Source organism: Saccostrea cucullata, unplaced genomic scaffold (assembly GCF_032062105.1).
Source record: "Saccostrea cucullata isolate Sc308-1 unplaced genomic scaffold, CSIRO_AGI_Scuc_v1 ctg483, whole genome shotgun sequence".
NCBI classification, from domain to species: Eukaryota; Metazoa; Mollusca; class Bivalvia; order Ostreida; family Ostreidae; genus Saccostrea; species Saccostrea cuccullata.
The window spans coordinates 170,294-197,730 of record NW_026929240.1 but is presented as its reverse complement, the minus strand read 5'-3'; the positions used below and the strand labels follow the sequence as shown (position 1 = coordinate 197,730).

General features: G+C 30.9%; 1 protein-coding gene across 2 annotated transcripts; it reads left to right on the top strand.

Moving 5' to 3' along the window:
- On the top strand, window positions 1-26,814 carry LOC134280195 (uncharacterized). 2 transcript variants are annotated; one of them, XM_062762613.1, is made up of 18 exons: window positions 1-852; window positions 6,367-6,769; window positions 12,549-12,581; window positions 12,877-12,989; window positions 15,267-15,334; window positions 16,297-16,520; window positions 18,442-18,510; window positions 20,133-20,399; window positions 20,680-20,850; window positions 21,149-21,196; window positions 21,393-21,728; window positions 22,003-22,167; window positions 23,128-23,304; window positions 23,809-23,961; window positions 24,208-24,549; window positions 24,767-25,108; window positions 25,473-25,646; window positions 25,825-26,814. In XM_062762613.1, the coding sequence occupies exons 1-18, from the start codon at window positions 364-366 to the stop codon at window positions 26,019-26,021; spliced, it is 3,771 nt and encodes a 1,256-aa protein (XP_062618597.1). In that variant the 5' UTR covers window positions 1-363; the 3' UTR covers window positions 26,022-26,814. The 2 variants fall into 2 exon arrangements, with proteins under 2 accessions (XP_062618597.1, XP_062618598.1); XM_062762614.1 differs by lacking the exon at window positions 1-852 and adding an exon at window positions 5,450-5,574.
- The last annotated feature ends 623 nt before the right edge of the window (window positions 26,815-27,437 follow it).

The window sequence follows — 27,437 nt, the reverse complement described above, 5'->3', positions numbered from 1 at the left end:
CAAACTGGCAATCACGAAAATTCAAAACGACAGCCGTAACAAAGGAGCGATGACCTAGAAGGTTTTCATATTATACAAAGTCATATGGTGATTTCAACCAGGTTTTCTTCTAGAAACCTTTTTCCAACTTAGTGGATTTTTCTGAAGAAAGGATTATATTTTTTAAGTGGATTTATCAGTGAATATTGTACACATCACAATCGGATTTTGATAGAATAAGTGGGGGTTTCTTTTTCAGTAATTTGTTTCAGGTGCTGGAAAACACTTTTATACACCATTCTATTTTAAGTTGATGGATGTCCAATACTACACTCTTTTCTTTGACGGTTGACGATTGATTCGAGTTTAAATCTAGCAATTAAAATGGGGACGCCTAATTGGGCGACCTATTTTGATGGAATCGAACCCGACTACCCAGGAAGACCAAGGGAAGATAAACATTATGGTTACTGCCCCCAGCAAACACAAGACACTCGAAAAAGAAAGCAAGGAATGGTATTTCCAGAGGACACATTTAATCTACAAGACCTACAAAACATTCCAACAGCAACTGGAAGATCAACTTCCGGTTCTTGGAGAAGTACTTCCGGTTCGCACCCGCCATGTTCTCCTCCCATGAGTCCCTCTTACACTTCCTCCTCAGTGGTCAGTGACGCTCAGTACGTTCCCCCAGTGTCCGCAAACAAGGGGCGGGCTTTACCCCCGATACCCGTGGAAGTGGATGGCTGTGTACATTCGGGGAGTGTTCGATCGTGTAGTGATCGCTCACAACCCAATTCGCCATTACATTTAAAACTGTCTCCAACTTACAGTAATCGAGAATTGCCTCTTATTCCAGTAGAACATAGAAAGGTGAGTGATGTTAATTCGTTTATTGTATCATATAATCTTGTCATACATGTATTTAGCAATATAATTACATGTATGTCGATACATTAAATACATAATGGAACTCTGCCATTCATTTAAGTGAAATGTGACTGAAAAATTACTGAAAATTGACTGAAGTGCAGAGTTCAGTCATTCAATTACTAATTGAAGATTCAGTTGACTTAAATGATTGTAGTTTCATTCATCGGTTTATATAAAGATAAAACTCGAAAATCTCTTCTCTGTTCAGTTAAACTGGTTCTCTAATGAACAGGCACTTGTTTCGTTAATATTTTTCAACCCTTTGTAGTACAATACTTTCGTTTATTTTTTTTTCTTTACAAAACCCTTGCTTTTATAGAAAAAAAAGGAAGATGGTGCTCTCTACTGCCCTTTCTACTTTTTAACTACCGACAATAATGTCAAAGGCAGACTCTCTAAAATACATTCTCCTGGAATTTGTTGCTTTTTTGACTTCATGGATAAACTGCGTTTAACTTTAAGAAAAAATTAAATCATTTTGTACATAAATCATAAGCTTATTTGCATATTTTCATTTTGAAAATAGCGCCAGATCAAATATTCCAACACTTTGTTAATGAGAAAATAATGATTGGGATCAGTAGTTCATTAAGATAAATTGGATTCTTCTTCCTTTTAATTAACCCTTTAATTAACATTTTACTCATTCTATAACTTTGTTGTAATAAAATAAAGTTAATTGGAATTTCATTTATAATTAGTGTCATAGAAATATTTGGAAAAGTACAGATTTTGATTATTGTTATATACATACATGTATTAGGAACTGGTGTTGCATCCTGTTTTGAAAATGAAGGTATTTGACTGAAAATAATGATGATAATACAAAAATATTTTTTGGTTGTTAAAAGTAAAAAAGCAACACAAAAGAAATACATTGAGAGAGAGAGAAAGAGAGAGAGATTGCAGAAGTGAACGAAAGAAGGAGGGATGAAGGAAGAGGTATTTAATTATTTTAAAACAATAAAAAATTAAAATCCTTCAATGATTTCATCTAAGGGACAATAACCTTTAACTCGAGGAGCCTTAAAGTTATCTCGAAAAGTTCAGTACAGTAATAAATAATGACAATAAAAAGAACATTGCTTTCGTCTCGGACATTTTATGATCATTTTAATCTTTCATTTCTTCTTGACTACAAGAAGAAGTTGTGAAAAATATAAATTATTACCTTTTTACAAAATCAGAAATTGGTATGAATAATTAATCACTTGGTTATGAATTGCAAATGAATTCTTTTGAGTATACTTTGTATAAAACATTTAAGTTCTCTTTCCTTTCTATATCATTTCAAATTCTATTCAAGCAACGCACAGTTTACAATGCGGTAATGCATTTAATATGAACTAAATCCCATTCCCTCTAAAAAAAAAAGTGTATTAACCCATCATGAACATATATTAAATAGATAGTGACTATTTTATAAAACATTTTTTTTGGTCTTTTAAATTCATTGTCTAGAAAGAATGATTTTAATGACATATATATACACGTGTATACTTGTAGATAGATAGTAAGGCACGGATCTGCTGTACTCAATGTAGATTACTTTACACGACGTCAATAATAGGGAAATATTTCATAAGCATTGCAAATGTTTACTATTTAAATATAAAAATTATACATTTTATGTCCCTACCACATATAAATGTTGTGTACAGTAATTTGTTACAGATGTAACAAAAGTTTTTGACTTATAATCATGTCAGTTTTAGTCCAAGGTTTTTCTTTTAAAGTTGCAGTTCAAATTTTGTAAACTTCATATGATGCATCAGTATGATTTTCGGATGTTTTCTATCTCAGACTCAGATCTTACGTCCTATATCAACTTGAAGGAATATTCTTTCTTAATCTATATGTTACACGTTTGAAAATAGAGATTAATAAATAAAGATTAAAAATGAAAAATAAATTCAATTTATGTAGAATATTTGCATTTTAATCAATGTTTTAGAAACGCTGTAAAATTCCAACAGTAAATACATACACTTAATAAACTTTATGTTTTCTTAAATAAACGCATGTTTTCCTAAAATTTAATTACGTATGTAAAATGAAAAATTGATTAATTAAGGAAGTTCTAAACACTAACATAAACTGCTTTTTGGACTCGGAGAAAAATATATCATATAAAAGTGTGCGTATTGAGACTTCTTAATTCATTTATTACATAGGGTAACTGTGTTACAACGCACTTTGAAAAATTACGCACTTTGAAAAAATTTTCAAAGTGCGTTAAATTGGGACCAAAGCAACGCACTTTGAAAAAATAAAATTTCTTTTCAAAGTGCAGGCACTTTGAAAAAATGTGTATGGATTGGTCAATATTCTTGCAAATCTTAGGTAGGATAAATAATTGAACCTGTTTGATAACTCCACTGTGATGAGGTCACTTCAGGATGTGAAAGTGAGCGATTTTGATTTTTCCATCCTTTGAAAATTCTTTCTCGCTTTAATGCTTTACTGTACTGAATTTTTTCCAGTTTGCATGCATTTTATGTAAACTTAAATCTATTGAAAGTTTTCAACGTCTTACCAGTTATGTAAATACATATAATTGGGTGTAGCATAGGCATCAGTACCGGAAAGGGGGGGAGGGTTACATGTAGGCACACAAATGTTTTGCAAAGATATACATAATATATGTGTGCATTTAAAATTGGGGTTACCTGGGGGTCAACTTTTAATTTGCTACCGACGGTTATGTACAATGTTTAAGAAAAAAAAGAGCTGGGATGAGAGACCTTCTATACTCGTCTTCTCCTTGCTCTCAATGAGGTTAAATGAGTACATGTAAATTATAAAAAAGTTTTTCGAAAAATATAATTATTACAAATTGATTCTCTCTATTATTAAAATTTAAGTCTAGAATTTTTTGTTTCATACATATTTTTTTTCACAGTGCGTTATATGCCTCCATGGTAAAAATGTTTATGTACACTCTTAGCGCACTTTGAAAAAAAATTTCAAAGTGCGTTGAGTGTGTCCAAAATTTCACGCACTTTGAAAAAATTTTTCAAAGTGCGTAATTTTTTCAAAGTGCGTGGAAAAATGTTCTACAATGGACTACAATATTTATTAGCAGAAATCACTGCTGTTTACTTACATTGGGAAAATTAATGAAAATAATGAATTCAATTACTTATTCTTGGTCTCATATAATGCTAAAAATATTTTATTCTATTAAAAATTTTGTAATTTATTGTCAATTTTTTTTTTTTTTTTAAAAATCCGACGTCTAAGGGCAGATCACTCTAACTGCATAAAACTACCCTATATGTAGACCTCTTCAGTGTGCAATGTTCAGAGCTTCCTTAAGCAACATTCTTCATTAAATAAAAAATTTCACTTTGGTCATAACTTTTGAGACAAAAACACACACATGTATATTACTTGTGCCAAGACCTTTCCAAAACTTTGATTTTTACCCTGTGCCTTTGACCTTGAAGTTTGGTCTACATTTCAAAATATTAACATTAATGTAAATCTGCCTCAACTTTTGAAAGAGAAAAGAGAGAAGGCTTTTCACATTATAACACATGTACATGTACTTTTGCTAGGACCGTGATTTTTAATTTGAACTTGTGACTTTGAAATTTATCGTATATTGCATCTTTCTTTATAACGTTTGATTGAGAAGAAATACGACTTTAATAATTGACACATGAATACCCGTGACAATATGTTTCCGACTTTGCTATGAATTTTGACCCCTTGACCTTCATGTTTGACTTCATTTTCAAAAATTTTAACTATCATGACTACTTTTGAATGCATGCATTTGATAGAATGTTCATATCTGAAACGATATGCAATAAATATAATGGCATTCCATACACTAAGACACCAAAAGAGGATTATCACAATTCTTTGAATTTGCTTGATCTGCATGTATCATTGGAGGTTAAAATGTATATAATTTATGATACAAAGTAAATAGGTATTGATAGATTGCAGTATTGTAGATTTCATACATGTTTATCATAGACTCACTCAAATAGCAAATTTGGGAGTTAAATTCCAAAAAAAAAATTAATATAATACATGTAGCTCATCCCTTTGATCTGTTGATCACAATTACACAAATACATTGAACTTGCCCAAATTAACATAAAAGATTGCTTTGTATAAAAAGCAATTGCAAACTAAAAAGAATTTTGATATTATTCTTAAAAATACTTTTATTTCATTTAGTAAGGTTATTCATCTTTTTTATGTCGTTCTTTAATTATCCGCGCCCAGTATCTTAAACTTACACCTTATATGATTTTCCATGCAGTATTATTTAAACAATGCTCAAAAAATGTATTTCCAAAATTTGAAAAAATAATGCGTCGTTTAATTCATGACTTTAAGAATGTTTGTAGTGTATTTTAAGGAAAGTGGGAAACTCCTCCATCAATCGGTAATATGTCAAAAACGAATGTCAACATTTCATTTCTTTACGACCCACCTTCATCTTCGCCATTTTGTTTCTCTCTGTGTGGTGTTTGTGTGTGTTTCTTACGCTGGATATTATAGTTTAGAAAAATGCTGCCTTTCTGCAAGGAAAAATGTAAAATGTAAATGCATGTGATGCTGAATAACGATGAAAATATTTTCGTAAAGTAAGTGTATGCCAAAATGTATGACGATAATAGGAATTTACGCTATAATAAACAGGTAAGATGGTTAAAATTTTCTGAAGAATATCCTTTTACGATTTAGCTTTTACTCTAAAGATTCAATCTGAATAAAACCTAAATAAAAGATTATTATCTTTGAAGAGAGAGAGAGAGAGAATACCGGTATACCAATGTATACAGTGTATTTTAAGTGCAATACATCTTTAATGGAGGCCAATATTGACGTAGGAGGGACTGGATGATTTCGAAACTTTTATGGAAATACATCTGATTTATCTGGAATTTTCAAATTACAAAGCTTAAACCACCATTTAAAAAAACTTAAAAATCTTTTTAAAAAATTATGAATCCTTGGGAATAATTTTTATTCGTGGTTCGCGATGATATAATTTCGTTGTAATACAGATAAACAAAAAATTCGGTATGAATAAATTTATACAGTCCTGTATGTTGACGAAATAATTGTTCGCGGGGACGTTAATTCGTGAATGAAGGTGAGCCACGAAATCCACGAACATTGATCTCCCATGCTATCTATTCTGCTTTTAAAAGACCTGTTGTTAAAAACCTTTTAATTTACAAGCATGACAAAGTTCTTTCTATCAAACTTATTAAATCGCTTGATTGACTATATAGGAATAATTAATTATGCACGATTTTTAACCTGTACCATAAAATCCCATAAATCATCTTAATTAGCATTTTTCTCGCATGTATTTGTCTGAGACATTATCTAATTATTATTTTTCACGTTTGTAAAAAGAAATTTAATATATATCATATTCTTTTTTCCCCACTGAATAATTAACGTAACTTTTTTTTTTTTTAGAATATCCACAACGAATCAAGATCAAAAAGGAAACAGCATCATGGAGAAAAAAATTCGAGACGGTCCCGGAAAAAACCCGGAGAACACGATCCAGAAACTTCACTGGTATTAACTGTTTCCATAAGGAATGGAAAACATACAAAGAACATTCAACATTCTAAAATGCTAAATAACAATATTGAAAACGGGTTCACTTCGACGTTGCACGTCAAAAAACCCTTGGAAAGTACTTTAAGTCGAGAACGTGCCGCGAAGGAAGCTGACAAAATAACTGTTCCTCTGCGCTCCAGTGTGCGCATGAGTCGGAAACGATGTCTCATTCCCATGGTTATCATTACGATTTTGATTTTGGCGGGATTATTATCTGCTATTACTTTCATCTTACTAAGACCATTACAAGAAGGTGAGTACAGTGTCAACAATGTATACATGCACATTTAAGGAATCACTGTCTAATTAGTATAGTATGCCAGAGCATCAACGGTAGTGGGAAACATGGGATAATTTGCATAACGAGCGAAGCCCGTTATTCATAAATTATCCCATGTTTCCCACTATCGTTGATGTCCCTTGCATACTATACTAAGTAGACAGTGCTTCCCTATATTTCCATTTCATTGTGAAATAAAATTGTAGATTTGGACTTTAAAAATGCATACAAATAGATTTAAATTACACGAGGACACCCATGCCAATTTCAATAGTCCTCGAATACTGTCATCAAACCCAAAGGCAGCCGCACGAGATTTACATGCATATTTGGCCTCCTTAGCGTCAGACACAGAGACAGATGCGCACGAGATTTGCATGCATATGAGGCCTCCTTAGCTCCTGACCTATCGACCTGCCTAATTTACATTCCGACAGAATTATCAAGAAATAAATTCCCCTTACTTTCAATGAGTTTTCACAGGGAAAAAAAAATTGGGAATGGACATAATATTGATCGATTATGTTTTGTTGATTTCGAATGACTGAATACCATGCATTGAATCTTTATTGTATTTCCTTATGCTACCACGCAACAAGTTGAACAAACTTTTAGAAAAAAAAATTAGCCAAATTTCTGGAAAATATTTTATAAAATCGCAACAGCTCCAACGCATTTATATTTCTTTTGACCAAACAAGACGTTCTGACAGTTTTAATAGTGTGTAATCATTTATAGCCTCATGTTGGTCCAAAAGACCATGTTTATTTTTAGCTGCTTTTTATTTTAGTAAGTGTGATTCTTATAAACTTTTTTTTCTTCTATTTTTGTCCAATGGCGACAAACCTGTCCATCACTAAAATAGTTTATGCGACTTACAGAGTGTCGAGGTCATTCCGGGACATTAAGTTATGCGGACGCGACGAGAACCGTGTGGAGCACTAATGGCGACCGATGAAAATGCTGTAAAATCAACATTTACAAACAAGTTAACGATTTGTTTTTGCTTTGCCCTGAATGACCAAATCCCATTCATGTCAGTTAACATTCGTCTAAAAAATACAATGAAAAGGCATTTCTCAGCAAAAAAAAATTGGCATTTAGTGTTCATTTTAATTTTCTATATATTTTTATTTAGAATTCCTGACAGGCTCAGCATGACTTTTTTTTTGTATGTACATGTAGGCTTGTATGTATTGGAAATGTCCACATGGAATCATTCTGTAGTCAAAAATTATCTCTATACAGTTGATATGTTTGCAGAAGCTCTCAGTGTTTGAATTTAATGTATTTCAATATTATCAGCAATTCTGAACATAGTACATGTATATTTTAAAACATATTATGGTTTAAACGTTCACGAAAGGTTTTAAAATATACTTACATCTAATTTTACATTTCATTTACGGATATTTATATATTCTAATAGTGCATGAAACCGAATTGCTTAATATATCATACCTCCCTTAAAAATATAAATTGTTGAGTAAAATCTGATATTTGATAAATCTGATTTTTCTAAAATTCAAAACAAGGATATTGCCCTTAAAGTTCACCCCTTTACACATTCAAGTTAAAATTGATTGTCAAATCTAAGGAAGATCAATCAGTCTTCACGAAAGAATGTGTTAGGTGAAGGTCAAAGTGGCCACTTTTTGAAATAAATGTCAGACCATTACAATGATTTTTTTAAAAGGTGACAGATAACATTTGGTCACGTGACTTGATATTGATTTCCCATAAGGCTGTTATCCTGTTTTAAAGGTGCAAAATGTTTTCCAGATCATCCGTGAATGTGAAAAAATAGTTCAAACGTCTAATCAAATTAAATGTCAGTTTTAAAGAAATAAATATTGATCCCCTCTTCGTTTCCATACTATGCTTTAACAAGTCATAAATTCGTCAAACATGTACAGATTATATACATGTTCGTTTTTCGTTTGTAAAGCCCATTGAATAAAAACAATGACATGGGGAATATACTTTCTTTTTCTTCTGTTTAGCTCATTTGTACGAAAGCCCAGAATGTTCACTCAAGATTCGAATTTCGAAATACGAGATTCGAAATACTAGTTTCGAGATTCAGAATCTAAATCAACCTATCAAAAGGCGGTTTAAAGTTGATTACCCCTTTTGCTCAATTTTAACTATAAAGAATGACTTGTTTGTTTAAAACTGAGATTTTAATGATTTCTTTATAGCAAGCATAGCAAAAGGGGGGAGGAATCAAATGTTGAATACTCCTTTTGGTTAGTTTAAATCTAGACCTTGAATCTTGAATCTTGTTTTTCAAAAGTCGAATATCGAATGAGCCTATTTAGCATTCGTACATTTGAGATCAAGAGACAATCCCATTAAATTTGACTGCAGTTAATCAGAGGGTCCGGAATATAAAGTTATATATGCCCAATTCACAATCTATCCGAAAATTAACTTGGAATTGAGCACTTGACCATTTACAGCATGCTTGCATTTAAATTTTGCACGCGGATGTGTACAAAAAATAATTCTCTGAAAATAAAAACACAGTTCCAAACTTGGTACATGTACATATGCATGTAGCTGTTTGAAGTCTTTTTGGATGAAACGAATACTTGTTAAATGTATATTCTTCAGTATAAGAGGTGATATCGATGATATTTTCTAAGGACCAAGGAAAGTCACAGGTTTATTAATTCTATATTGATATAGATAGAATTAATCAATTTTAAAACATTTTTTTATAACACACTAAAAATCTACATTTCTTGTAGTTCCTCAGACGAACACGCTTAAAAGAGAAAAGAATTTGTTCAAAGTATTTCGAGCAAAACAATGTTCTTTTAATTTGATGAAATTTATATAAAGTGAAAAAAAATAACATTAGAAAACATTAGATAGTCTTATTTTTTCCAAATAATTAGAACTGCATGTATAATTTTCTTCTTTTTTTAAAAGAATATAATACATTTTGTAATTAGGGTCTTGTAAAGAAAGGCACTCTTTTGTTCTAAAGCAAAGTAAGTAAATAATTTATCAAAACACATATCTTTTATCGAGTACATGTAATTTATGTAAATAAAATTCTTCACTGCGATGTCAATAAAAACAATTCTTGATATTTCCAATTCAAAACAATATAAATTACTTACATTGTGTACAATGTATTAAAGAATAAAAACATAAAAGACAAAAAGTGAGGGTAAATGTGAAATTTATATTTGAAGCTTAACTTTTGAAGAATTCAAATAATGAAATGAAATTAAAGACTTAACCAGCTATTACTTAAATAAGGCACTAATAACATCCATTTGTAAATTTCATTCTCCAAAACATTAAATGACAAGTTTAACGTCTATAAATTTTTGATCATCTTGTAAAACGGGACCCATTAGGGAGGGTGTGGCGCCATGATTGTCGACATAAATTATGTGTGTTCTCGCGAGAAATCGTGAGGAAATTTTCAATAAGAATTCAGAAGGCAGACCACTTCCTTGTGCCAGGGTCATAAAAATGTTTGAGATTAATGAAATTTAACGATGTTAAAATAACTGTTTTTCGTTTACCAAAAGGTAAACCGTGCTCAAACAAAAACACAGTGAAAATTGAGTGCTTTCCAAGCAGATTTTTTTTCATGTATTTGGTTTCTTCAACTTTTTTTCATCAACCATTATCTGTTCGTTTTCCTAGTATCGCATGCATGTTCTCTTAATTGATACATGTAATGTTTGCATTATTAGAACATATTTCGGGACAAAAAATTCTCCCAAAAAAGAAGAATATCTTTTTATCACTTTTGTGCTCTAATGTGCAAAAAAAGTGCACAATGCTAAACTTAGGAGTTAGCCGGAATAGGTCTTCACGGAAATATGTTGTTTCCGGAATATCTTGTATTTCTTCCAGTTATGTTAATGACAAAAACTGTTACACTAATTGTCTACACAGTAACAAGTTAACAAGCTCAGTGTGATCGGATTAAGAAGTGGACAATGTCAAAGTGACACGACACATTTATCGTACCACTATGTCTCTATTAATTGAACATGACACATTTCATGTTCGATAGCTTAGTGGGTTTTTTTTTTGTTTTTTTTTTGTCCTACAAACCTGAATTCGTACCTACAAACCTGAAAATGTCCTGTAAACCTCAATTAACCTTAACATTTTACTAGAAAATTTATCAGTGTCAGAAATGTAAAATATTAATGCTGTCGACATTCCAAAATTCTTTTTTTTATGTACAATGTAAAATAAGGAAAACAAAGCTATGCTTGGAAAAATGTTCCAGGATTCAAAAAAAGATCTAAATAAAAGATTTCATAGCAATGATAGATCTCATGTGTACATTTATTCAAATGTCGAATATGCAAGATGAATACAATGAATAACAAATGAATAGGTATAATTAATGTAGAATATATCCCTTAAATAAGCAGTAATAAGCAGAACATTCTCCTATGATCTAACTAAAAATAAATAGTAACTACGTTTGGTATCTAACTGCAGAATGCAAATAAATTTATTTGACTCAGAAAAATTGATTTTGTCAAAATGCATCTCATTAAAATTTGTATCAAAACTATTATTTTATTGGAAAAGTCGGTCTTTTCAAAGAACTTTCTAATACTGTACATGTAGAAGTGGTTATGTGAAAGGATCAAAATACTTACGAATTCGAAATATTAAAGAAGAAGAGTATACATTTTGATAATTTTCTACACATTTACAATGCTACTTTACAAGAATGTAAAAATTGACTAGTGAAAACTTTGAAGATTATTAGAAATTCGTCGGATTTGTTTATTTTTGATTCCACATCATGAAAGTTTGAGATTATAATAAAAAAAAATCAGTTAATGATATTGCAAAATTACCTTAACATGGTGCCAACAAGTCTGTCTGTATCAAAAATGTACACTGTAGAATATATATGTATTGCAGTCGTTGACGTTCCAAATATATTTTATCACATTGAGGAAACATTGCTATAGATAGAAAAAAAAAGAAGGTTCTTTGCTTTAATAAAAATTCGTAAAAAATGTTGGATCAGATACGCATATTAAAAATTCATGTATGCAAGATGAATGCAATGTGTAATCCATCAAAATGTAACATGACATATTTATGTTCAGATGCAGTATAAAATTTCTTACATGTTTTATTTACAAACAACCTGTATACGAGTGAAATCCGAATCAAGAATCTTAATTATTTTTTGATATGCAGAAAAAACTGTGTAGACTTCCAAAACATATGTTTATGTTGATTTTATTTATTTACTTAAATTGTTTTTGTTTGATTATTTTTAAAATATTTGTTTTGATTTTTGTTTTTGCTTTAATGCATCTCATAAGAGTAAAGCCGGAAAAAAGCACACTTTTCAATGTTAATACTATACCTAAATACATGTCTTGTATTTTTCGCATACTCAGTAAATCAATCACCACTAATGGTTGACATAGAAACACATGCATTGTATATCATTTTTTTTATCATGACAACACAGATTGCATGTCCACAAAGATATATGTAATGTTGACATGTATATTAACATTTAGTTTACATGTCAGCATACATGCTTTCTATTGCGTCCGTAATGATTTGTCGGCTGGCATAAATCTTTTGGTGCCCATACTAAAAAAGTTACATGTGATACCGTAGCAAAAAAGGATGTTAGACATGGCGTTCTTGGTACGTAATTATAAGTATTTTTTTCTGTATTTACATTTGTCAAATTCAGATTACTTTTATATATACATGTATCTATTTTCAGATTCATCATCATCTGAAGAAAAAGACAGTTTAGGTAATATTTGAAATAAAGTAATATTTCAGAAAAATATTTCTTAGCAGTAAAAGTTCCAAGTCACAAGTTTTTTTTATAGTCACAGTACAGATAAAAAACAGACTTGAATATACAAGAAAAATATTGTAAAAAACGTAGAAAAGGGGAAGAAGCATCGATAAAGATATTGTTTTAAAGAAGGCAAAAATTCAACCCACAAGTAGCTTTAAAGAAAATGCATGTTTGCTTAATATCCAACTACTCAGTATCTGTTTCAAATAAACATACTAATGGTGATTTTCTTTGTGTTTTTCAGTTATGATTTTAGCAATCACGCACATGCGTATTCTCAACAAAAAGTTTGTCTCAGAGATGTCAAATTCATCAAGCCCAATGTTTTTACAGTTCAGCAGCGCTTTTGAAGATGATGTACGTAGATATATAAATATATATTTTTATACATGTATATATTTAAATGTCGTATATATTACATAATACAAGAAACTTTGAAATACTTTTTGAAAGATTTCAACTGTGTTACATGAACAAGGCCTTTCTCAGTCGTGTTTATTTAAATGCCTAGCAAGTACATATACAAATATGTTGCACGACTGATGAAGGCCGGTAGCACGGTTGAACTAATTTAAAAAAAAACTGTTTTAATTTTTTTTAAAAAGTCTATTACAAATAAGAAACTTTGGATATAAAATATATAACCCATAACATTATTTTCCCTCAAAATATCTTCAGAAAATATTTCTACACATTATGTATATCTTACACAAACTGTTTTCCCATGAACCTTTTCATTAAAATACATAACGTCTAAAACTTTCTTGAATTTCTAAATTGACTTTCAGGACATTTAAAAAAATAACACTAAACTTCTGAATGTTTTTGTCATATTCGCTCAAGAGTAAAGGAGAAACATTTATCTGAATTATTAAATGACCACACATAAATACTGAAACATAATAAAATGGACAATTAAGCAAAGCAACGTAAATACTATAGTTTATAAAAAGAAATTAGGAGGTAATGATCGAATAAAAAGACAATTATATATTTATAAGTAGATGTGTGGGTTTAATGTAGCCCAATGGTTTTTAGATTCCCTCATGTCTTATGGTTATCCTGTCTTGTTAGGCTTTAACACCAATAGACCTCATAATTTTTTTTAGGAACATAACGAAACTTGTCGCCATAAGTACGTAGATTGACCACGTATATGAATTTTTATACATATATACATGTAGTTATATATATGACAGATAGATAATAGCTAATGAAACACCAGCAGTTTAACTGTGAATGTGAAGCTTAAATTATATAAAAAACAATTTATCTAAAACAAGTGCAACATTTAAGGAGAACATTTATTACAAAAAAATTGATAAACTTATATCGTCTGAAATATATTTCTCACCTACCTGTTTCTTCTGATTATTTTCTTCTTCAGAAATTAATGATTCAGAAGACTTGAGGGCTTTAAACAGAAAAAAAACAACATATTCTGAAATTTATAAACGATTTACGCATTCACGAGGACTTAAATCATATTTTTGATTTTGTTATCATTTACCAAACATTTTTCGCATAGCATTGTGTCGCAATTGTTCACAAATGTGATTTTTTTCAACACACCTATAAAAATGAAAGAAAACAAATAATAAAAAAAAATACAGAACAGATTTTGCGAATTGTTGTGACTTTAACATGCAATAAAGTACATGTGTTAGAGTACTAACAAAAGGACAGTCACACTTTTCTGTTTTAGCCAAAACTTATAACACTTCAAACAGCCCTATAGTAAGAAACTTTCGAAATGTCACTCATTTATACACGAATGTTGAATACACATGTACCATCTAAATGAGATAAAAAGTGACCATGTATAAATTCTGAGATATATAAACCAATAATGCATCGTATGGACAAGACCTTATGGAATCTTGTAGACAATGATTGTATTAAAGAGACAATTATTTACTTTTAATTAGACATGTAGGTTTTTATGTATAGCTGAATGTCTTTTAAGGATCTTATTTCTGTCTAATGGCTAGGTCATTTCTAGAGCTTAACTCTCATTCACTTCATAGTCTAGGAGGAATATACTGAAACTTGTCTCCATAAACGAGGAAATGTACCATCTTTTTAACTGGCTTAATAATTATAAATTATAAATGTACAGAATTGAGAAGAGAAAATATATTTTCTTAATTTAGATTTATTATAATGTTTGTTTCTTATGAATGTTTTGGGCTTCATTTAAAGTCATAATGCAGATTTTCCTTTCCTATTTATTTTGAAAAGAAACATGTAAAACTTCCTTGTATCTTTTTAAAATTAAATGGAAAAAGACACATTGTCTGTACATATAAGAAAACACATGCAATTCTGTTGATCTTTTAATATATTTAGATGAATATAGATCCAATCAACATACCAGATCCTCTTTATTTCATTTCATGTTTCATATGTTCTCAGTATTCTTGAATTACAAGTCAAAAAATGTCAGAAAAAGACAAATAAAAATATACATCTAATTGAATTGTTTTAGGGGAATTCATCTAAACCAATCACTGAACATTAACAAAATATTTGAGTAATGTAACGTCTTTTTTTATATTTTATATCATCATAAATATTTTGCTTCACCTCTAATTATACATTTGGTTTTCATGAACATTTTGTATATATTTTTAGATCAATAATCTCGTCCTCAGAAGCAACATAAGTAGATATTTTTACGGCACAAGCGTGAATGCGCTAAGGTAAGAAATATCATTAAAGAAATGCCTTTTTAGCAATATTCTCAGGTATAAAGGTGTGCATTATAATAAATCTTTGGCTTCCTCATTTAGATAATTATGACGTTTATTGATGAATTGTGGTTATATTTCCTTCAAAGCAAATCACTTTAATGAAAGGTTTGCAACTTTGCACTTATATTGAATTTTGACACCATGTTATATTTATTCAGGTTTGTTTATTTCACTTCAATGGGTATAAGAAAGCACAGGCCCAGATTTATATTTTCCAAAAATCAGTTTTTTTTTTGTTTATAAAATATTGTTGATCTAGAAACAAAATAATAGCAATTGAGTATTCAAAGTTTTTAATGTTATTTGTATCATTATTACCTTTAAACAACGATTTGAATGTAAGATAATTATATATTTCAACTTGCTAGAATTAAACGAGTGTTTAAACGTCAATGCACATGCACATTTTCTTCAATATGATTTTTTCTATAGAATATTGCACTTAATGTTATCATGAAATCATGCAATTGAATAGTGCAAACTATTTTCCATATATGATAATTGATAATTAATATGATATGATAATATGACAATTGAATAGTGCAAACTATTTTCCATATATAATATAAAGAACTCATTTTTCTGTACATCTAAATACATAGCTTCCCGTACTTGTAATAATAGAAAATATACCATCCTCGAATAAAAAAAAAAACAAGCATTTCGTATTTTTATTCAAACACGATCAAAAAGATATAAATTGCAGTCAAAACCAATTGTCAAATTATTGTGGACATACATGTTGGTTGATCAATTCTATCATACATGCAAAGTGGATGTAAAATCATCAACCACTAACGCTTTATTACATGTACACCTTAAATGTATTTATATCATAAGTGTTTACTTCAATTTTTACTTCCTGAAAAAAAGGATAAACCTTTTTATAACGAAATCTTTTTTTTCTTCAGAAACGGTAGCATATATACCTACAGTGATCTTTCTTTCCAAGACGAGGAACATCTACGCGATCCGTCCATTATTCAGAACACCCTTCGGGACACCTCAGTCCCTTTTACTTACAACAATATGAAAGCCATTCGTATCGGTGACAACATTGTCGATTACGACAGTATTCATGTCGATTTGTCATTTGTCAACGTCGACAAGTTTCCAGAAAAACCGAAGCTAAAAGGTAGGAGAGAGATTTTGCTTTAATATATGTATTAGCCGAATTGTTTCAACTCACCTGAGCTAAAAGCTTAAGTGAGTTTTTGATCAAACATCATTTGTCGTCAATTTGTTCTTTCCTCCATCTTGTGTAGCTATTCCACCTAAAAATTAAAAGAAAGATTTCAACATTAAATTTTTGGTTTCTGGGCAGTAAAGTCTAAAAGATGAAAGGAATAAGCACACTTTTCATTAAATTATACGGAATAAAGTCAATACTGATGCCCCAAAATACCCAAACAATCACAACTTCTACCACCTAGGAGAGCTAATCAAGAAAGACAACTTCGAGATGAATCTCGAGCGTGATTGAAATAAAGGAAATATCCAAATAACTGATTTTCATGTTTTCAATAATATTCAATTAAAAAAATAGGAAATATATGATTATTAGTCAAAATAAACTTAATTTACTCCCTTTTATGAACTTGTAATGCTTTATTTTACATAAATCACTACATGACAAATATGTCTCCGATCCCGATGAAGACAATTTTTAAAAAAAATTTCGTGGGAATTTTTGCGACTCTCTAGAGAATTAATTTATTCGTGAAAAAATCATAAATTGTGTTAAAAATCGTTAGAAAGTACTTAATCTTACTTTTCTTTAGATCTTAAATGAATGTATGAAAACTTTAGGATATGCTATACTATTCATTGAAAGTACATTTCCTTCAAACTATCTTTATGAAGTGATTTTTATGTACATTAATTGAAATAATATTTTAGAAAAACTCCCTGTTACTTACTTAAACAGCTACTTCCAACTGACATTGCAAAGATCCAGTGCATTCACTTTCATATCAATGTTTACTTCACATAACAAATTCGAACGAAAGAGTCAAAATGGCCACAGCGTGCCTTCCGTTGGTTACTATTTTTAGATAAAATGGCGTCAACTGGAATAGCTATCTTGTGTTAAAAAATATACCATTCTTTTCGTGGTGCAGCGGTTAGAGCTTTGCTGTAGATGCTTAAAGTAAGGAGTTGATCCTTATGTCCCGGATTTGAATCCCACCGTAATACATGGGACCGGTCCTTTAGATGAAATTGTATAAGCAGGCATCCTGAGTCACAGACGGTTCTGAACCCTCACTGCTTATAGGCAGTTACAGAAGTAAATTTGCAACCCTAAAACGGCATTTGGTGGTGACTTGATATAAATGACAAATTCTCGAAGGGATGATAAAATAAAACAAACACTTATTTCCTCCATGGAAACTGATCCCACCTGATGTTCTTTTAGAAAACATTTTTTGGTAATAGGACTTCATTGTTATGTCGAGTTCATATCTTTGTCAAAATTGTAAACGTAAAGCATAGGGTTGATTCGGAACCAGGTTTTTCCTATTTGAATGTATAAAAGAGAAATAATCTGCTAAAAATATTCAGAAACAATCAAGATTATATTATTCAAATTGTATTGAAGCATATCCATAATAAGTGGATCCAAGTTAGAGACCGAAATATCAGATCTCTTTAAGCAAACATGGGGTATCTTAATTGGGGCTATGAGTTTCATTTTTCTCTTGACATTATAAGGAAAGATTCTTTCATTTTTTTTAAAATCAAAATTTAATTAAATATAAGCAAAGGCAAGAAAACTCGAGTGAGCGTTGTAACCCTTGGGCCGTTTGTCTTTTCCTTAACTTTTATCTCAATGGCATTGTAATTGATGAAAAATTTCAGAAATCCTTTTTTTTCTTATGGTATTTTATACAATAATAAGTTTGAAAGAAATTAATTAAAGATAGCTTCTTAAAACTCTTATGGCTAAAGAAATCGTGCCAACAAATAAAATATTCTAGAAATTCCTTCCATTTCCCTTGAATAATTTAATTTTCATAATGAGATGATAATTTCTTGGCACCTTTTTTTTTTTTTAGAGCTAAGACGATTTATAGAGGAAGTGAGAGAAGCAAATACTCCCAAAGCAGCTATTCCAAAAACAACAGGTCCGTATATCATTGCATCATGTCATAACGTAGCATGTTTTAAATATATTACATGTTTATATATAAAATGAAAACATTAAATGGCGACATGGATATATATTTGTAATTTAAACCTTTAAACTACATGTAGTAAACAATTTTTATTGACTTTCTTTTTTGTCATAAAAATATTCTGAAGATTAAATATTTAAATTTGGCGTTTAAATGCGTTTTTTTTCACTCCTGTAGGCGTCAGTTATAATTACATTTAATTAAAAAATCTTATGTAAAATTAATGAAAGAAATTTTACATCAGTTCATTTACAAAATAAATTTAAAGGTATTTGACATTTCAAAGAAACATAACACTTTATAACGAAAAAAAAAATGCATTGATACGTTAATGTTACACTGAAACAGGTATCTAAGCGATTTCATGGTCAAAATTAGTGTTGGCAACGAGTACCAGGTTAACCGGTTAACCATCGAACGATGCGAGTGTCGGTTAGTATAACTGCTATTCGGTTACTCGCATGAAAAAAAAAATCTACAAAGTAAATGCATATACAATGATTGTTTTCTAATTTATAAATGTATATACTGACACATTTCCATAATTTTAGGTGCCGTTAGACTTGATCTTATACATGGTTGTAGTGGAGCAAATTGCTTTGATTAGTTTTCACAGTTTATATAATTGATAGCTTTGATTGCTTGGGGGTATACAACTTTTGAAGGCCTGAGTTATGATTACTTCATTTGATAATTTAACGACATGCCGCCTCAGACAAATCAAGCTTGAAGGTAACTGTAAGAAAGAACAGTTGATTCAAAATCTCAACAAATTAAGCATTAATTACGGAGTATGTAGGTAATTATTATTCTTCTTGATAGCGACATATTTCGGGGGCTGAAAAGGAAAGCATAAGGAAAGCATTGTGAGACGGTGATTGACAATGTCTTTATTTGTCTTCTTCGTGTGTCAAATTTCTTATTTTTTTTAATCTAAGATCAAAATTCGATGACAATATCGCATGTGTGTATTGTAAATACAATGTCTATATACAGTATAATTGTGTATTACTACTACCGATAAGTAAAGCATAATATAAATAAAAGATGTGGATACTTTTACGAAAAATCATCCGAGTAACCGGGTACTCGATCGGAAGATGAAGCGAGTAACCGGTTACTAAAAATCGTCCGATTTGCCAACACTAGTCAAAATAGCTTTAAATTTAATCCTTGTGTACAATATAATTAATTGAATATAAAATGTTTTAATCTATTTTTAATAAACAAATTATGGATCTACTGACGGCCTAAAGACTGATAACATGTAGATGTCTATAACAATTAGTTAATTTTAAGAGAGGTTCCAACGCCACTATTAAAAGTTCGGCACATACTCTGAATGTTTCGTACGAAGAAAATCTCAAGAAAAGTACATCACAAATCAGTCTATTCTGTTTTAAATAACATTATGTCAAGTTTGCTTTTAACTTTTATCATATTTGCTTGAACACTTTCAAACGGCATTTGCACCATTTTCTTTGCCTTGGGAGATTGTGAATTTGTCTTCAACCGATAGACGTAAAAACAGATTAACATGAGTAACTATACTGTACTTTTTTAAACATCAGAGAAACCTAGAAAGATACAGAGAATTATTCCTGAGTTTAGTAGGAAAGAACCACTTGTCCCGGTGAAAGTAAGCGAGGAGACGCCATCTGTTGTCGAGAACGAAGAACCAGAAATTATCAAATCTGATCCAGAAACAACAACTGTCCCAACTAACAAAGCAAATGAAATGGAAGAGAAAACAACTGCAATGCCATTTGAAGAAGGAACAACTGCATTTATGTCGAAGTCAACGACAACCGCAGTAGACCAAACTACAGAAATTAAGGGTGAGCATTGTTGAACATGTATGCGTTGCTAGATAATTTTGTGGTTGATTTTTCATGTATGTTTTTTTTTACACCAGCGAGAATTAAAGCATAATAGAGAAGATTTGAAAAATGTTTTTTCCCATTTTTATTGACCCTTTAAAAAAAAAACTTTTTGGCAGGTATATGAAAATACATATATGAATGATCATTGTTAAAAATGTATTGCATGGTATTTCTAACTTATTAAAAATGTACGATATCAAACACATGAACTTCGATACTGTTTTTTTTTTTTTAGGTTTTACAACATCTTCATCAGTAACAACATCGTTGTTAGAAACAACATCAAAAACAACAATATCAGAGACAACAACATCAAAAACAACAATATCAGAGACAACAAGAACAACAACAACGGGAACCAGCATTAAAGGAAATATAGATATTCAATCAACAGAGCGAGAAAAAGGTAAGAAAACCGAGAGGAAAAAAAAATCTGTAAACTTATTTTTTTAAAAATTATGAATCAATCTAGATTAATATCGTTAGTAAATTCAGATGATACTAGTAGATACAATTTTGTATAAATAAAGAATAAAAAAAAATTAATGTTAACTAAAATGAACGACCCTTGTCGACAGAAATTCGGTACCTCGATTAAAATATGGAAATTGTATATGTCAATGAATATTTTTGAAAGAACCCTTTCATGTTCTAATAACTTGATTGTCGCCTTTTTGATAACAAATATATATTTACATTAACAGAATTATTACCGACCCCCTCAACATCAAAAACTCCATTATCAACACCATGTAAGTATGGATTTTTTAAATAAGAATTAAAATATGCACGTTTAGCATTATTATAAAAATGTAAAGAGTTAAAATTGTTTTAAAACGGAAGTTAAAATATATGAAAATTTTGAATCGACAATATCAATTCCTTAATATGTTGGCGAGGGTCATTCAAATCATATGGTTTAATAAAATTAATTTTCAAACTCTGCAGATGTGAAAGTTACAGCTGAAACAAAAGAGATAGGAACGAAAGGTGACCAGAATGCCACGGTTACGTGTACCTTTGGTAATCTCGACGACTGGAAATTCCTCATCATTCGAAATATGCCATACAAGGGAAAACCTTACCTCGTTATGAATTTAACGTCTGATGAAATGATCAAGATCCCTCCCAATATAAAAGACAGGCTTTACTTGAACCTTGATGTCAATAGTGCTTCCGGTACCATCCGTATCAGTTTCCTGTTGCAGTGTGGAGATCTGGGAAGATACGAATGCAAAGTTCACAAGGGAGATTACTCGTATATAGGTGGCGGTGAATTAAAACGTAAGATTTTTTTTTATTTTCTTGTAATTAATTGTTAGTAATCTTATAATGCAATGTAAGATAAACAAATAGCTGCAGTTAAACTCTCTTTAAAAATCAGCCTTGGTAACATTTTTCATTTCAAAATAATTCAGAATGATGTATATTTTCATGGGTTTTATGGAAAGGTTGATAAATGAGTTGAGCCCAAAAGTGTAAATATACCGGTATATACCTTGTTTGAGCCAGCATAAATATGTTTAAAATTAAGTCGTTTCTTTTATGTTCTTTGCAGTGTTGCCTTCAAAACCTAAAGTTACCTTGCCTATGGAGATCATTGAAGGCAAAGCTTTACAAGAGCCCTTATTATGTACCATCAATGTAGGATTTCCATCAGTAAAATCAGAATTTGAATGGCTGTTCAAAGCACAGGGAATGGATTCATTCCAAAGAATAGGGAGTAAGCACTAATATATGTCTAAATTTACAGGGAGGAATTTTTGACTATTTTATCATGTAAAAATCCCTTATCGTTATTAAATGATCGATAACATAAGATTTTTTCTTAATTAAACTCCGAATGTCAAACAGAGAAATAAAGATTACATCGTCCGAATATACTGTAAACGTATCACATTTAGCGGTGTATTCTAATTAGCGATTTTGGCGGTAAGCAGAGTCCGTTAAATCAAGTACATCGCTAAATGCCTTGTATATCATACAGGTATATCTTACACATTCAGATTGCGCGAAATCAAATGTACGCTAACTTGTTGAAAATTCAATTTCCGCCAAATATCGTACACGTCAAATATAATACATTTACAGTAATATATTTCCATTTCTAACTTTTTTTCTCTGTGATAACTCTTTGAAAGTTAGCGGAGTTGATTGTTTAATTACTCTACCGGAATGTAAATTAGGAAGGTCGATAGGTCAGGAGCTAAGGAGGCATAATATGCATGCAAATCTCGTGCGCATCTGTCTCTGTGTCTGACGCTAAGGGGGCAAAATATGCATGTAAATCTCGTGCGGCTGCCATTGTGTTTGATGTCGGTGGCCAAGGAATAATGAAATTGGCATGGGAGTCCTCGTGTGATTTAAATCTATGTCTACATTTTTAAAATCTATAAAATCTACAATTTTATTTTACAATGAAATGGAAATATAAGGAATCACTGTCTAGTTAGTATGGTATGGCAGGGACATCAATCATAGTTGGAAACATGGGATAATATATGCATAACAGGCTTCGCCCGTTATGCAAATTATCCCATGTTTCCCACTATCGTTGATGCTCCGGCATACCATACTAACTAGACAGTGATTTCTTAAATATTTGAGTTGCTTTCTGGTATATAGATACAGAATATAACTCTTAGAGAAGCAGTTTGTGTGATAATGAGTTTCTGTAATACAGATACCGATAATAGCCCAAAGAGAAGTGGCGTCTGTGGACAAATCAAAACAATACGACTTGAACTGAAGGAACCTCCAATCGTCAACGATGTAAAAGTGAAGTGTGTTGTCAAGCAGACCAATACTGGGCTTTCCTCTGTAGCACTGGAAGATGTTGCAACCATTGAGATTGTTCCTAGTACGTTTAGTCAGCCATTTTTTTTTAACATAGAAAGAAAACAGAATGGGAATTGGCGAAATGCTAAGATGGTGCCTACGTCTTCATTCATAACTATTCGTATATAAACAATAATTTGATACATGCAGTTAAATATGATATCCAAATTTTCAATCAAATACGAAAAATATCCTATAAAGGAAAGGGAAATGCATATCTTTTATTTCAAAACTGAAAGACTGAATTCTGATAAATATAACTTAGAATAATAATTTTGACGTAAAATGTTCTAAACGTCAGACTTCACTAAGCGAATTTTTCTTTGTAAACATAAACATAATTATCATAACTTGTCTGAATACTTCCTATAAATGTGTTAAGAGAAATATTAGTTTCCATATTAATTTACTCCTGGCTTAGCTACTTTTAACAAAACAAAAAAGAGATTTTTAAAAAATTTGAATTTAGCCACTGACAGAAATTATCATATTGTTTTTTGTTGTAATAATGAATTATTCTTTATAGGGAGTCTCTGTGCTGGCATTGGTGATAATACCCTTCTTAAACATCCCTACACATGTGACAAATATATACAGTGTACCAAAACAAACATGCAGGTCAAGCAATGTCCAGACAATCTGTGCTTCGATCCAACAAGCCAAAGATGTGGACAAACAGGTATATATAAATAATAAATTTCATTGCTTTAAATAAGGTCAAGAAGTTATCCAACACTATGCAAAAAACAACTTGAGAGAAATTCTTCATTGGAATTTCTGAGGGAAAGGAAAATTAATGCAAGTAAAGTTAAGTTTTGTTGTAAAGAGATAGTGTAGAAGTTGATACCGATAATATCCTAATCTTACTAATATATAATGCATATGATTGAGATTACATTCATAAATACATTTCAATATATTAAAGGCCTTGAAATGACATCAGCAGATGCTTACTTGAACGAAGGCGTGACCTTACTATCCTGTCGTCTGCTTCATGTCGGTGCATGGACGTCGATTTCCATTTACAAACATGCCTCCAATGGAAACACTTCTAGAATACTTATCGCCTATAACGATTCAGCCAATCCTGAAGTGGAGAAGGAGGTCAGCCATCGCTTCAGAGCCACCATTGATAAACCTTCCAAGTATGAGGTCAATATCACTCTTTGGGTCTATTCCTTGGAGTGCGGGGATGAGGGTCAATTTTCCTGCACGGCCGTTGTACCATTTGCTGTACCTGAAGCATTTGGCAGACTTAATATTAAAGGTAATTTTATTCTAAAATATGAGTTTCTACAACCTATAACATTTCTTGTATTCAACAGTTCATTTGGGCAAAAATGTTTATTTGCTAATCCGATAGAACAATAAAAATGTCCAGTAAACTTATCGCTTATTGAATTGAATTAAGCAAACAAAATATTTTCTTGGCATTAAAAAGTAAATTGTTATTTTACAGATACATTTTATCATTTTTGTTACAGCTAAACCTGATGTTCCGACGATTACGATACCTACTGAAATAATCGACAGCCGAGAACCAAGGGAGTGGTTCAAATGTGAAGGAAACGTGGGGTACCCCAAAGGAAAAATGTACTGGGAAATCAGACTGAGAGGAAGTGCTGAATTTACCAGTCAGATTCCATTCCAAAACAAACCTGACCATGAAAATACAACAGACTGTAAATCCTTCGTCACGAACGAATTCCGCTTCACACCGAATAGAAAACATGACGGAATGGAGGTGAGGTGTGTTGTGGAAAATAAAGACACGATGCCCAATGGTAGAAAACTTTATACTACAAAAGAAATTCATGTCATTCCAGGTAAAAATGGCTTTAATTGTAAAATTGAAAAAAAAAAAATTATTTTATGTCTTCTATGTTCATAATGGCGTTATTAATGTTCAGGGAAAAATATTGATATATTGAAGTTTTGAATTTACTAATTTTCAAGAAAGTGAAAAAAAGAAATGTGAAACTTAAGAAAAATGAATATAAATCAAGAACTTGGTCATAGTTTGAAAGATAAAAAAAGCCAATAGAATTCACAGTTTTGTACATAATGCATTTATTCCTGTCCCAAAGAACGATATTTGAAAAAAAACATAAACAAATGTTTAAAAATTGCAAAACCTTTTATTTTACAAAATGTAATCAGGGTTATAAAATGTTTAAAATATATTTTCAGCTAACTTCTGTGCAGGCGTATCACGTGACAAGCGTGCGCATCCTAACAACTGTTATCAGTATATACAGTGTCATGATGGCTACACATACGTACAGAGATGTAGTATAGGTCTGTGTTTTAATCCAGAAACTCAAGAATGTGATATCAGGCAGGAAAAGGAAGTTGACGTGATAGGTATTGTTTGTTTCAACCATACACTTTTTTCCTTTTTACTTTAAATACCTTTATGTATCAATATCCATTAAAATATTAGTATAATTTTAAACAATCACCTTGCTTAATATTTAAATTTTTCAAAAATGATTTCCTTTGCTTTAATACTTTTAAAATATATTTTTTCCTTTTTTCACAGATCCAGAATTCCCTTGCAAACCAAACAGGAATGGGGTATATTTCCCCCACGAATCAATCTGCAACAAATATATATGGTGCGTCCAAGGTCAAGAGGTCATACAGCACTGCCCTTTGGGGACACAGTATTTCAAGGATGGTCAATGTACTTTTGAAGAGGACAAATTTCATTGCAGTACCAATTCTACCTCTGCATAAGAAATAATCATCCAAAGTGATTACAAACTGATAATAGACGGCTCTGAAACCTCTGGTTACTTCCAAGTGTGCTAGATGGTTTACTGCAGGCGATTGGTAATTTGACATGCTTGATAATTGACATAATGAGACAGATTCGAGAAAGAATTTTAAGGTTGCAATCTGGATTCAATTTTATTTGGAAAATGTAAGTGTTTTGTATTTCCTCACCAGAAGAAAGCATGTAGATTGAAAGTGAAAAAACCCACATAACGAGACCTTTGTCAAGTTTTCGCTGTAAAAAAAAAAATCACTCTTGCATAAATGATGTTGTCATTGTTTCTTAAGTATTTAACATTTTTTCTTCTAATTATGCTATCATTTGGGGAGGAAACTGAACAAAAAGAGTTGTTGTGTAAGCATTGAATTTCCAGATTTCGCATTGAAGTATTCAGAATGCCATGCACGATTGTTTTGCTGCACAGATATAAGCAATTCAAATGGACACCATAATTGCATATGTTTAACAAATGCTTACTTTCTAGGCATTTTTTCATGTACATATTTTGTGTAACATATAACATGTACATGTATAATGCGTTATTTGGTGCATTAATTATCTACAAATAATCTACAAAGATGCCCTTGATTATTTCTGATTAAACAGTGTTATACTTTTTTTTCAAGATATTGAATTGTTGGTGATCTATTTATCGTATGTTGTTGAATTAAGTTCGATGTATAGTGAAATGTCATGTTCATTGTAAATTATTGATGTTATATATATCATTTAAATACATTCCTAGATTAACTTATACATTTTTTCTTTCATATTTGTTGTTATTCTTGTTACAAATGCAAATAAATTATTTTAAAATCATTTCAAATGGATTTCAAATTGCGGCGTCGACTATTACAACAACTGTTCCGATATTAATAGTGTCTTTATAGAATAAAAAAGACATAGACCAAGAGCATGTAAATATTTTCTTTCTTTCAAAAACTGAAAGATGTTCGATGGAATATTTTTATAAGTTATATCCTGTTTACCTTATGACATTTATTGCATAAAAGCTGGAGTTTGACTTCGCCCGTTATGAAAATTATCCCATATTTCCAACTATCGTTGATGCCTTGGTATACTCTACTAATACGCAAGTTTCGAAATTATCTCCCTTGCTGCGCTCTTTTGTCGAGGAGTGGAGTTCCGTTGCTGCGTAAGCAAACAGGTGGGACAGATATTTATATATTGGATACATTGCATCATAGGTATTCTGGTTTATCATAACTACGTGATTGTCGGGATGCACTCTTAAACTCGAGAATAACCGAATTAATGTAAAGGCGTCATTTTTAAAGGGAAAAATCGTTACAAAAAAGAAAATATCAGTGGATGTGAGACTTTTCAGACGAGGAAAGAGATATTGACCTCTAATA